The sequence below is a fragment of the Momordica charantia genome (assembly GCF_013281855.1).
Source record: "Momordica charantia cultivar OHB3-1 chromosome 5 unlocalized genomic scaffold, Mcharantia_2.0 BLBB01000005.1, whole genome shotgun sequence".
NCBI classification, from domain to species: Eukaryota; Viridiplantae; Streptophyta; class Magnoliopsida; order Cucurbitales; family Cucurbitaceae; genus Momordica; species Momordica charantia.
The window spans coordinates 20,629,708-20,641,758 of NW_028275163.1; the positions used below are offsets into that span (position 1 = coordinate 20,629,708).

Here is a 12,051-nt window from a genome sequence, read left to right on the forward strand (position 1 = left end):
AAAGAAAATGAAACTGAGAAAGAAGGATTCAAGAGAGAGAGAGACAGTGGAAGAACAAAGTTGAACAAACAAATTGAGTAAGGACATTAGCAGTCAAATAGCAATCATTTTAACAATTGTAATCACAATCAATAGAATTTTAATCTGGCAATCTCAGTATTAGATTGAGAGGAGCCTCCAAATTAGTATACACATAAAATTTTAGATATTAAGAATCACAATCCTCTCTGGTTGGTAGCAATCCAGTTCCCGACGCAGTCGACTCTGATAATTCGAGAGAACCTTGGCGACCCAGTTGAATGTGGAGGCAGATCCTCTACTTCTCTGCTAACTGCTGCTATTACTATCATATATTTGGCTATATACACTAGTAGCTACATGTAAAATATAATGTTGCCTTCACAGCTCCATCTTCAATTGATTTGAGTGCAGAGATGCTGTGCCATAACAATGATATTAATTTAGTTTCAAATCTCAGATTCAGATTCAGATTCAGGCTCAACTCAGTTACACAAATATTGCTCTCCAGAGCCTGAAACCAGCATCGAAATGTAACAAGTGGCAACGAAATCGATATGATATGGACAGTTTTCACGGTTTAGCTTGGAAAGAGAGGGTTTCAAGAAAACAAAAGGCCCTGAAACTGAAGTATGGAAGTTGTCTAACCTGAATTCGCTGAAGAGTCATAACTTAAAAGAGAGTTTTCAGGAGTGCTGAAATTATGGTGGTTATGTTCATCCCTCACCCAGGCTTGCTGGTTAACTGCTGCATCGAAATGCCATTGCGGTTGTTGATATTGTTGTCTGTTTCCACTGAGCGGGATTTCTGGCCACATCAATGGCGTAACCATGGAGGGAAAGCTGCTTTCGAGTACAGGTTCGTTCTGAAATTTCAGTATACAATAACATGACATTAAATTTGAGTTGTTAGTTCACAGAAGCTTTGCCCCAACCTGAACAAAGTGTAAATTTTAACATTGTTACGTACTTCTGCAGCCAGTATGCTGTCGATGTTGAAATCGACTCTGGGATTAACTGCTGCAAGTCTCATTGACAAGAACTGAAACACAAGAAGTTCAACAGAGTTGGTTCATATCAGATATGGATGGTTCAAGCTGCAGTTCAGTGACCATTTTCAACATCCACCCAATCTCTACTATTTTCAGTAAATTTTCTTCAATTTTTTGCTGATCACAATTCTTATAGAACAGCTTATACCACATTAGACTACAGAATTTCAGTTTATTCTTCAAATCCATGCCCACAACAGTTGTTCCACAGTTCTTTCTATTGAATTATGGAATACCCAATTGAGATGAAAAAGTAATTGTTCCACATATGTGCCTTGTAAGTACGGTTCAAATACGAGAAGTTTATTTATCCAGGAAACAGATTCTATCAGAATTCTCAGTTCTACCTAACCAAATTCTCAGAAGCTTAAACCTTTTCATCTCAATCACAAATGTTTTTAAGTAATTAGATTCTGACCTCCACTTGGCGCTGCAGTGATTGGACATGGTTGATGATTTCATCCAACACTAGGGCTGTACCTGAAATCTACACAGAGACAGAGAGAGGGGACAAAAAAAAAAAGGAAATCAGTTTCTAAATTGCAAAGTGCTTAATTGCATTATGATTACTAATCCATCTATAATCTCATATTACAACACTGGAGATTAAAAAAAATGCTTTTTTAAAAAAGGAACTGCCTGGATATGCAGACATTTATCAAAGACACAATCAGAAAAGCATTAGTGTCTGTTATCATAGGCTTCCAATAATTTGATTTGACAGCCATGCTTTAGCCAGGCTATATAAAAGTGAAATTTCTTGGCATGTTAATATACACAAAAATAAAAGGGCCCAAGATGAACTTAAATAGATAGACTTTACCAAAAGCAATAAAACAGACAGTTGTGATGTCTAAACATTATTATGAAAATAAATCTGAACACACAATCTCAATCATTCATGGAAAAGATGTACAACAGCTGGTTCATGTAGAAATATTATTTAAAAAAATTCCAAATTTTACAGTCAGAACCATCTGTCCACCAACCTTGTCCTATAAATATTCAAGTGTACATGATTAAGTTCTCAGAGGGCAGAAATTAGATAGATATTTATACACCATCTAATCTGACGGCACTAATTATCAAGTAAACCAATAATCTCCAGAAGACTATAATGGTGGTTTAATTACATGGTAACTAACCATCAAGGCGAGGCCAGTGATATTAATCGGTTCATTTCAAGACATCTCGTAATCCTTTGATAATAGGTTAAATTACAAAAAAAAAAAAAAAAAAAACTCTGAACTTTGTCATTTGTTTAAAAGATACCCCTATCCTTTCAAAAGTTTCGATATTACCCTTAACCTCTCATAAAGGTTGAAAAAATACCCTTTCAACAAACATCTATAAATATTTTGAAGGAAAAGTTGACATGACAGAATCTAGAATGACATAGCAATTAACGCATCCCAATTTGGCCCTAAAAGTCTTCTTCCTCCATTGTCAAGATAGTTTGCTTCTCCATTCTCTACCCAATTTCTCCTAATCTCCCCTTTAAAAACGATAGCTTCTTCCACATTTCATCTTTTTTCAGACTCAATCCAGGCAAGCTTCCACGTTAATTGTCACGTCGTTCCAGATTTTACCACGTCAATTTTCCATTAAAAACATTTAACGGATGTTTCCTCAAAAGTATTTTTTAAACATTTATGAAAGGTCAACGGTAGTATTGAAACTTATGAAAGGATATGGATATTTTTTAAACATAATGGCAAAATTCAAGGGTATTTTTTGTAATTTAGCCTTGATAATAAAACCATTACTTAACGCGCTTTGCCTCAGGTATGCTACTCAATTCCATAAAGCTAGAGGGATGGGATGGATGTATTTCTAAAGGCTCTCACGTTTTCAACATCCTTGAAAAAGTTAGGTGAGGAGAAGTTTGGTATATATGCATATACTCTGTTAGAAGTTGCTCTTCTGTCATACTATATTCGTCAGCCAATTCATGATGGATGCCTAACTCAAAACAGATGGAGAGTACAATGGACCCTCAAAAGAGAATCAACAATCCAACAAGCAAATGGGACCCCTCTTCTGATTCGACATCCCCACTATATATGTCCCCCAACTGCTTCAAGGAAACTCCAGCTAGCATTCCCTTGGAACTAAATTTTCCAGCCAATCAAATTGAAAATTTGCTGAGGTTTCAAGCAATCTCCAGAGATGCAAAAAAAATATCAAGCACCAATGAGTAGAGTAGATGATAAAGCTGACTTCAAATTTCAATACTTTCAGCTCTTCCATACCAAAATAAACAAATAACATCTAAGTTCCCATCTTCCCTTTATTCTTATTTTTTGGATAATCCCAAGTCAGAGGTTTCACTTTCCTCTCCTATACCAGGGGCTCCCGCACTCGCCCCAAAACTGGACCCAGAAGACATCAAGAATTTTTCTTGTTAAGCTCACTCGAAGGTTTGAACATGCGATTACTGGGTAGGTGTTACTCAGAGATTGCATGCCCCAACGGAACCTCTCCTTGAAGGCTCCCATCTTCCAATTTCTTAAAGCTATCATCCAAACTTTTATACAAGATTTTCATCCCAAGTCTCCAGGAAAAAAAGATAAACCCACTTAATTAGTTATTATTATTATTATTATTTCATTTTAAAGATTTGGGTTCTTGTGAGATGCGAAGGAAAGAGAAAAAATAAGAGAAAAAAATCTGGAATGATGATAAAGAAAAAGACCCACAGTGCACTTCCCTTGGCTCAAAAGCAACCACTTTATTGCAGAAAAGGTGACAATCACAAAAACCGTTATTAAAGCTCATAATCCAAAAACCGTAATTGCACTTTTTGGCAGACAATTAGACAGAAATCATAATCAAACTCCACAGATCTCAATCAGAGAGAATTTTAATTGTGATAAAGACTGCATAACTACGAAGACTAACCTTATCGCATCCAGGGACCAGTTCTTGAAGTAGCTTCATTCGAGCATTGATTTTCTCTCTCCTCGCCTTTGATTTGGAACAGAAAAGCAAAAAGGAAAAGTTAATTTTACACAATTAATTAAACTAAAGTTGAAAATTAATCTGATTAATTAGCAAGATTACTCGCTCTGCTAGGCTATGGCTGTCCGTCGCTTGACCACGACGAGCTCGAACATGAACATAAGGAAGCTTTTCAGCATCTTCCAGGCTTTCGTTCTTGCTCTTCTTTGATGACCCTTTTCCCTAAATTGGCTCAAGATTGTGATTGATTGAAGTTCAGCCATGGAAATTGCGAATAATCTTAGAAACCCAAACCCTAGAATATTTTCTTTTCATTATTGATTATCGGTTGTTACCTTTTTCTCGCGCTCCTTCCTCTTCGCCGACCTCTGATTCGCGTTCTCCACCGTCGGATCGGAGATTAATGTCTGCAACGGATTGGGGTTCGAATCGCTTTCCGTGGTGGGCTCGTTCTTCACTTTCTCCAAATTGACGCTTGAATTCAACGGCACTGAACTCGTCGTCTCCGGCGAATGCTCTCCGGCCAAGACAGAGAGCTTGGCGGCGCGTTCAATTAGAGCTGAATCCGCCGGGAACGTCAGATTGCTACCGAAGGCGCTGAAGTAGGGTTTCGGGACGATGGCCTCATCTGTCGCAACCGCCGCCGTCGCGCCTCCGCCAGAATCCGGCGAGTGGAGGAGCTCCAGAGCTTGCGTCGCCGGAAGTTCCAGAAGTGCAGTGAAGGAGCTAGCATTTTCCGCAGGAATCGTCATCAACCCCTGAATTTCTTCGCAGAATTGGAGCGATTCAAGTCCAGTATCATCCGATTGACGCCCGATGGGACTGGATCCAGCAACAGTCCCCGCCTTAATCTCCATTTACACCACCAACAACTCCACAATCTATCAAATCAGTTCGATTTCAGCGCCGACCCACCTCAAATTATCAAGCAAAAGTCCAATCAATCCACCCAAATTATCTTCCAGGGAGTTCCCAATTAAGAAAAACCCCCCAGCAACAGTCAAACTCAAGCTCCTGAAATGTGGGATTGCAGAGCCAGCCAATCAAACCCAATGGGGCTGTAGAACAGATGAATAGAAATTGGGTCTTCTTCCTTTAGAGCTAAGGTGAGTTGATGGGGTCGAAGAGAAATCAAAGGTGGTGCTTCAATGGTGGCCAATCTAGTTTCTTCTTCCCCTTAACCAGTGTATGAAGGCGAGAGATTTCTCGAGCCCATTTGAAGTATAGCGAAAGCAACGTTGCTAGGTGGTACCGTTCAACTTGGACTGCACAATTATACACGACGAGTATTCTTTATAAAGATCAAAGAGAGAGAGAAAATCACAGAAAGAGAGAGAGAGAGAGAGAATGGTTTCTACGGTTTCTTACCTCTACAGTTCCTCTCTGATGATGTAGACTTTGGATGGACCACCAACAGAAAATTTTGTCCCTTTTTTTTTCTTCCTCTCTATTTTTAGCCACTTATATTCTGGATTGCATTTCTGTTCTATGAAGAAAGAAAGATGAAACTTTTTCTCTTTTATGCAATTTGTCTTGGTATGATCAATCGAGCACCCATAAAGAGATGGGACTATTTATAATGTGTTGTATGTGCTATATAAATTACGCTATTAGCGAATGTTTTGATGGGGGACAGAATGTTTTAAATTTTACGTATAAATGTTGACCGGTGGTATTATGATTTTTTTTAATATAACATGTGGGGTGGGTAAGATTTGAACTTATGATTTTTTATGGAAGAAAAGTACCTTAAACAGTTAAATTAAATTTAGGTTGGCGATTGTGGTTCTATAGTTAACTTAGTTAAATATGTGTCGATTTCGAGAATTATGATTTTTGTTACATCAGTTACCATGAATCTAATTGCGTTATTTTAAGAAAATTGGGGAAGAAAGAGAACTTTGGATGGGAACTCAAATTTCAATCGTAGAATTAGCTACTAGGATAATTGATGGTTCTTTGTTAGTAGATAAAAGTGGAACTAATGACAACATTAATTAATTAAATGAAATGTTAGACCTAAGTTGAATTATCTTGGTCTACTACTTCTTTAGGTTGTTTTAATTCGTAGGAATTGATTAAATTGATGTATGAACTTTAATCGGTGATGAGAGAATAGAAAGAATATTGGACAATATAGCCACGGATATGAAATTATCCTTACCTACTTTAATCATAATTGGAACAAAAAGAACGCTACTTATTTAATGTCTAAACTATTATCACATGCGATTAGGCTTATCTGAAGAACCGGTGGATGACCTATAAAAAATGTAGTTTACTATTAAATATGATTTGATTTGAAACGTGTAGAATTTTATCTAATATATAGACTCTAATATATATTCTATAGTTGTTAAATCAACTTTTATTGAGTCATTTCAACGATGGGATATGAAAGAGTGGTTTGTTTGAAAACTTAACCTATCATCGTAAATTTCATAACCTATTGGGGAGACTTTAATGTACTAGTCCACATCTATGTAATATATTCACTATTAAATCAAAATAAAAACCAATTACATTATTTTTTAAATGTGAGACATATAAATCATAGTGTTTGTATGATTTCTTGAAGGTGAGACAGCAAAAATTAGGCATATTTTCTGAAAATTCTTCTAATGATATGATGATCTTATGTATGTATATGTGCAATGAAATACATGGGCTACTAAATACAATGTGAGTGTGAGATGTCATAATATTTGATAGAAATTTGATATATATAAATATATATAATAAGGTTACTATTATACTAACAACTGAAAATTATTTTAATATAATAGTCATGATAGGTTTCTAGCTTAAAAGATTGGAGCTTTTAATTCAAGGTTTAGTGTTGGTTGGATTTTATTCAAAGTGGGTCCTATAAATATTTAACTTGAAGCTTTGTGTTACTTTAAAATATTTCTTTGAGTTTTTAATAAACCATATAATTTTTACCTAAATCATTTTCCATTATATTTTCTAGTAGAATCATATTATTACATATTGAGTTGTGTCAAGATGATCTTGATCAATAACTACTAAAGACTAGCTAATTTTAAGAGAGAAGGTAAAACGATGAGAGAAGCGAAGGAAGAATAGAAATTTTATAGAGTATATGGACTATAGAACTTAGATATAACTGACTAAAGTTATGCCAGTAACACTAACTAGTCAAACATAGATATCTTGGGTTTAATTTTTAAGAACACAATTAATATTTTAGATCGGTGAACACATTTTGGATAGTGTTAAGAGATCACTTTGAAAAAATTTCAAAGAAAAATAAGAATTAATCATTCTCATTTAATTATAAGAGAAATAACAAATCAGCTTCACTTAATTGTAAGATCGAGAATTTATGGGTCGATCATTTGATGTTTATGATCCTATATCTTAACTCTAGAGATAAAAAGTTCGATCAATTGAGGTAACTAGATAATGAACTAAATTGATTGTGTGTTCTAGTATTAGAATAATAAGATGTTTTTGTGGGAGCAAAGAAACATAAATCAATAATTATTGATGCAATGTTGTACTGAAATTGTGAGGGAAGAAAATGATATATAAAAATGTATAAATAGATTAAAACAATCCTTTTTAAAAATATATGGAACAAAACAGATATTTTGAAAATACACAGACGAAATAACCAGAACTGAAAGTACATGAGCCAAAGTAGAACTTAAACCATTAATATATATTGATATTAAAATAACCTATTTGATGGTTTGATTATCCACGACCAAACAGGGTATTAAATTTCTGTCGACATTTCTATATACCCATCAATTCGACATCGAGATGAGGGTGAATCGACATTTCCATAATATTGCAAAAAAATCAACCAAATAAAAAAAATAACAAAATATAACTAATATGGTCATAATATTAATAGTAATAATTTTTAAATTTTACCAATTTAGTTATTTGTTATGAATTTTTTTTATAATTTTTTCAAAAATATCTATCAACATTGATATTTTTATAAAATAGATCTTGATATTTCTATCAACATCCAACATCTAAGATCTGGAACCCAACAGTGCACTAACCTCAATTATGCACTTAATTGCCAAAACCAACCTTTAAACACCAAACAAAAATAGAGATGTACTAAAAAAATAAAAAGAGAGATTAGCACATGAGAAATTATGGTTAGGGCACAAAAAATAAGCTAGAGATGAGAAAGCTTGCCCTTTTGGTTCCACTTAAAATGAAACTCATTATCTTCATTCATTTCTTTTTCAACATTTGTTTTCATTAGTACTCTTTTTTTTTTCTTTTCATTTTTTCTTTAATGATAAGATCCCAATTGATGAATTTCCCCTTTCCTTTTTGTTGTAGCTTTTGCTTAAGTGTAGAAATGTTCACATCATCTTTCCCTAAAAGCGTCTTTTGTCTGCAGGTTATGGAATATTACGTTTAATGCATTTCGTCATGCTGTCATATCAAACTATGTAGATTGCCACTGAATATTCGATATGTTGCAAAGCAAGTTTTTTTTGTACTCAATTTAATACCCTTTGAAGGATTTTAATCATCCATGTCGATTTCAAAGACTTCATTGCTTTCAATAAAGCTCTATAGCCAAATAATACTAAGAGAGTTTTGGATCATCTAAAACTCTTGAATGATGCAAGTAATTTTACATTAATTCTATCTTGATTAATTGTCATAGGAAAGTGAATTGCTCCTAACATTTGAAGAATGTGGGGTGAGGTTTTAAACAAAGGACTTGGTGGAAAATAGAGGTCGAAAACCAATCTTTATTCATCATGACCATTGAATTTCGAGTGTATTGTTTTAAATTCAATTTCCTGGGCTCCAACATAGAAGTTCAGCAAAATTTGATTATTCCCTCAAGGCTCTCGAAGTCCAATGATTAAACAATATGTCACTTTGACAAAACGAGCATAGCTCAGTTATAATTGGCATATATGTCTAATTAAGAAGTTGTGAGTTCGATCCCCACCCCCACATGTTGTATTGAAAAATATATATATATGTCACTTTGGTGGCAAAGATATTTACATGGTTAAATATAGTTATCTCATGACTCGTTTTTCTTCCGCCAAGCAATTTCCCCTTGAGTATGTACGGGTATAGGAACAGTGCACATACCCCAGGTATAGGGGCAAAAAGGTCAAGGGTCGCCAACTCTTTGGTGATAAAAAAAATTAGCATTTTTCTTCTGATCTCTCAACCTCTTTTTCTAGGTGGTGCGTAAAAAAACCTTATCTTATCAAGACCAGTAACATCATATCCAATCTATTATAGAATAGAGATGACGGTCATCCATACAGTTTGTAATTACGTTAAAATCTTTTATATATATATAACAAAATAAAAATAAAAAGCAGAATCTAAGATACAATTGTACACAATCTATGCAAGCACTAGTCCTTTAATATAAGTACATTCTTCCTTTTACGATAAAGTATTTTCAATGCTCAACAATTCCACATAAGGATGTTGGACTTTTCACTTTTCATTGCACCCAAACACCATGTTTAACCATTTTTAGCAATTCTTATTTATCATAATGGCTGAATTTCAAGAGATTATTATGTTCCAAATCCAATCTTCTTATGCTTCAGCATGAAAGTTAAGCTTGATTTGGTTATGCCCTTAAAAGCTCCTCAAAGTCCAATGATTGAAAAATGTGTCACTTTGATAGCTAAGGTACTTAATTACTTAGTCAAGTATATGTTATCTCACTACCAGCAGCAATCAAAGTGAGTCATCCTCCTCCCTTTCCCAGGAATCGATCTCGACCCTTTAAATTTCCAACAGAATTAAGATTTTCACCAATCAAACCTTTCATAATATCATTCTCATATTCTTTAAGCTCGCTACTCGAAGCATTAAGATCAGTGGTGTGTCTTGTCCAATCTATCATACATGCAATTTAGAACCGTGCTAGATACCACTCTTTTCGATCTACTAGTTATATATATATATAAATATAAGTACCCTTTTCTTTTTACTATAAAGTATTGCCAATTCTCAGTCATCTCACATGAGAAAGGTTGGACTTTTTATTCTCTTTATACCATATTTATCTTTTTTTTCTCAAAACTTTTTAATTGTAAAAGTAAAAATAAATTTTTACATAAATAATATTTCCAAGGTAATTGAATTCATAAAACCTGTCATTTTCAGTTTATAAATTTATAACCAACACGGTGAAAACGAAATAATAAAAATAAATAAATAATGTGACATTTATTGGTATGGAGAAAAAAAAAGAAAGCAATTTGGTGTGTGGCAACCAGCTATGGAAAATGAAACCGACCTTGACCAAATAGAGGGCTTTACATTATCCAGATGGCACGTGTCCGATTATTATTGGAAAGAGGCACGTGTGTGGACCAAAGCCACGTGTGAGACAGGGGAAAGAGATGGGGTCTGACAGGTGGGGCCCACAAGAAGGAAGATGTCAGCCAATTGGTTTTTTGGCAAAATTAAAATTAGTCATTATCTAAACTTTTTGTCCCCTAATTTTAATTATCATCGCTTTGCTCTTTATCGAAAAACACCTTCCTTTAATTGGATGCTGCCACCTCCAGCTCATCACTTTCTTTTTCCTTCTTAATTTTTTAGGTTAGAAATATAAATGGATCAAAATATCTTGATACGTTGAAAAAAATTTAAGGCATAATTGAGACGTACGACCTATGTTACGTGCATCACTATTTCACGAGTCACTATTTTGTCTTGGTTTCAACGGAAAAGTTGACGGAACTAGAAGGTCGATTATGGCACAAATTTAATTAGAGTTTAATGGTAAAAATGAAGTTTAGGAGTATTACTGAAACCTACGTTGAAGTTTAGTGGTATTTTGTATAATTTAATTGAAAATCAATTATATCAACCACATTTTTTTTGGTTAGAGATATATGTCAATTACCGTTAGCTACTTCGAACGTAATATATAAAAGATTTAATCTATTAGATTTTTAATGTTGATTAACATGGTACTATCCTTTAAAAAAAACATGATACTAATGTGATTCCTATTTTGTTAATCATGTTTTGTTTCTATTTTTTTTATCAAATTAAATCCAATCATTTTAAGATTGAAAAAGGGGTAAATTTGTATAAACTTCTATAATATGATTCCTTTTTTATTCTCTTTCATTTTAACTTTTTTTTTTCATCACATTCATCCATGAAACTTGAAATTCAAAAAAATGTATGTATTTAATTTGACTGAGATATAAATTAAAATATATATATTTAAAAATTATAAGAATAATAGTCACATTAATAACTTCTCAATAATTTATCCTAACTTCTATTTTTCATCCAAATTAATTTCGAGTCTAAAAAACAAAATCTTTATTATTTTTCTAAATTTGGTTTCTTTGCCAAACAAATCAAAAACTACCTACTTCCTCCATTCATATGGAGTTGTTAGGCCATAAGAAACTTCATTTTTCTCAGTAATATTTCTACTTATGTTTCATAAATCTTCTTTTTCTATTATCTTTTTTTATCTTTCTCGCCAACCTTTATATTCGTCCATAATCATATTTCTTATGTCAAAACTAATTATTTCATAATAGAAAATTTAATGTACTTTGAACTAGATAATAGCTTTTTCTTATTAGTTGATATGTCATAAATTATTAAATTACATGCCCACATGTCGAAAACTACACAGTTTTATTTTGATGTTCTATACAATTTTATCCATGTGGAATTTTTTTTAATTATCCGATTAAAACTTTTTTAATCTATGTCTATATCTATAGTATATATTTAGTAGATATAAAATGCACGATGAGGAGAAAATTTTTATGTCAATTTTATTCTTTTTCGCAATTTTTTTTTTGGAAAATTTTATCCTTCAAATAAAAATTTTTGTCTCTCTCCCCCTGCGACCCTCTAAATTCCTCTTTTTTTTCCTCATTCTATTTAGTACTTTTTTCCCACTTTTACAAATTCCATTTTTTTCCTCCCTAAAAAACTCTTTTTTTTTTTAATCTTACAACTCTTGTCTCCCCCTCTTAATTCTATGATTATTTGTT

At 33.3% G+C, this 12,051-nt stretch overlaps 1 protein-coding gene across 1 annotated transcript; it reads right to left on the reverse strand.

Annotated features, from left to right (window-relative positions):
• Positions 1 to 60: 60 nt before the first annotated feature.
• LOC111021563 (basic helix-loop-helix (bHLH) DNA-binding superfamily protein) lies at positions 61 to 5,539 on the reverse strand. The gene is made up of 8 exons (XM_022298580.2): positions 5,399 to 5,539; positions 4,366 to 5,295; positions 4,133 to 4,252; positions 3,971 to 4,036; positions 1,488 to 1,556; positions 988 to 1,059; positions 667 to 883; positions 61 to 437 (listed from the first exon to the last, which is right to left on the reverse strand). Exons 2-8 carry the CDS (start codon positions 4,885 to 4,887, stop codon positions 400 to 402), a joined length of 1,104 nt encoding a protein of 367 aa, XP_022154272.1. The 5' UTR covers positions 4,888 to 5,295; positions 5,399 to 5,539; the 3' UTR covers positions 61 to 399.
• Positions 5,540 to 12,051: the final 6,512 nt, after the last annotated feature.

Coding starts and splice junctions, on each gene's coding strand:
- LOC111021563 (XM_022298580.2), bottom strand. CDS start 4,887: ATGGAGATTAAGGCGGGGACTGTTGCTGGATCCAGTCCCATCGGGCGT. Junction 4,253..4,365: donor GGAAGGAGCGCGAGAAAAAG/GTAACAACCGAT, acceptor GAGCCAATTTAG/GGAAAAGGGTCATCAAAGAA. Junction 1,557..3,970: donor TGGTCCCTGGATGCGATAAG/GTTAGTCTTCGT, acceptor GTCTCTGTGTAG/ATTTCAGGTACAGCCCTAGT.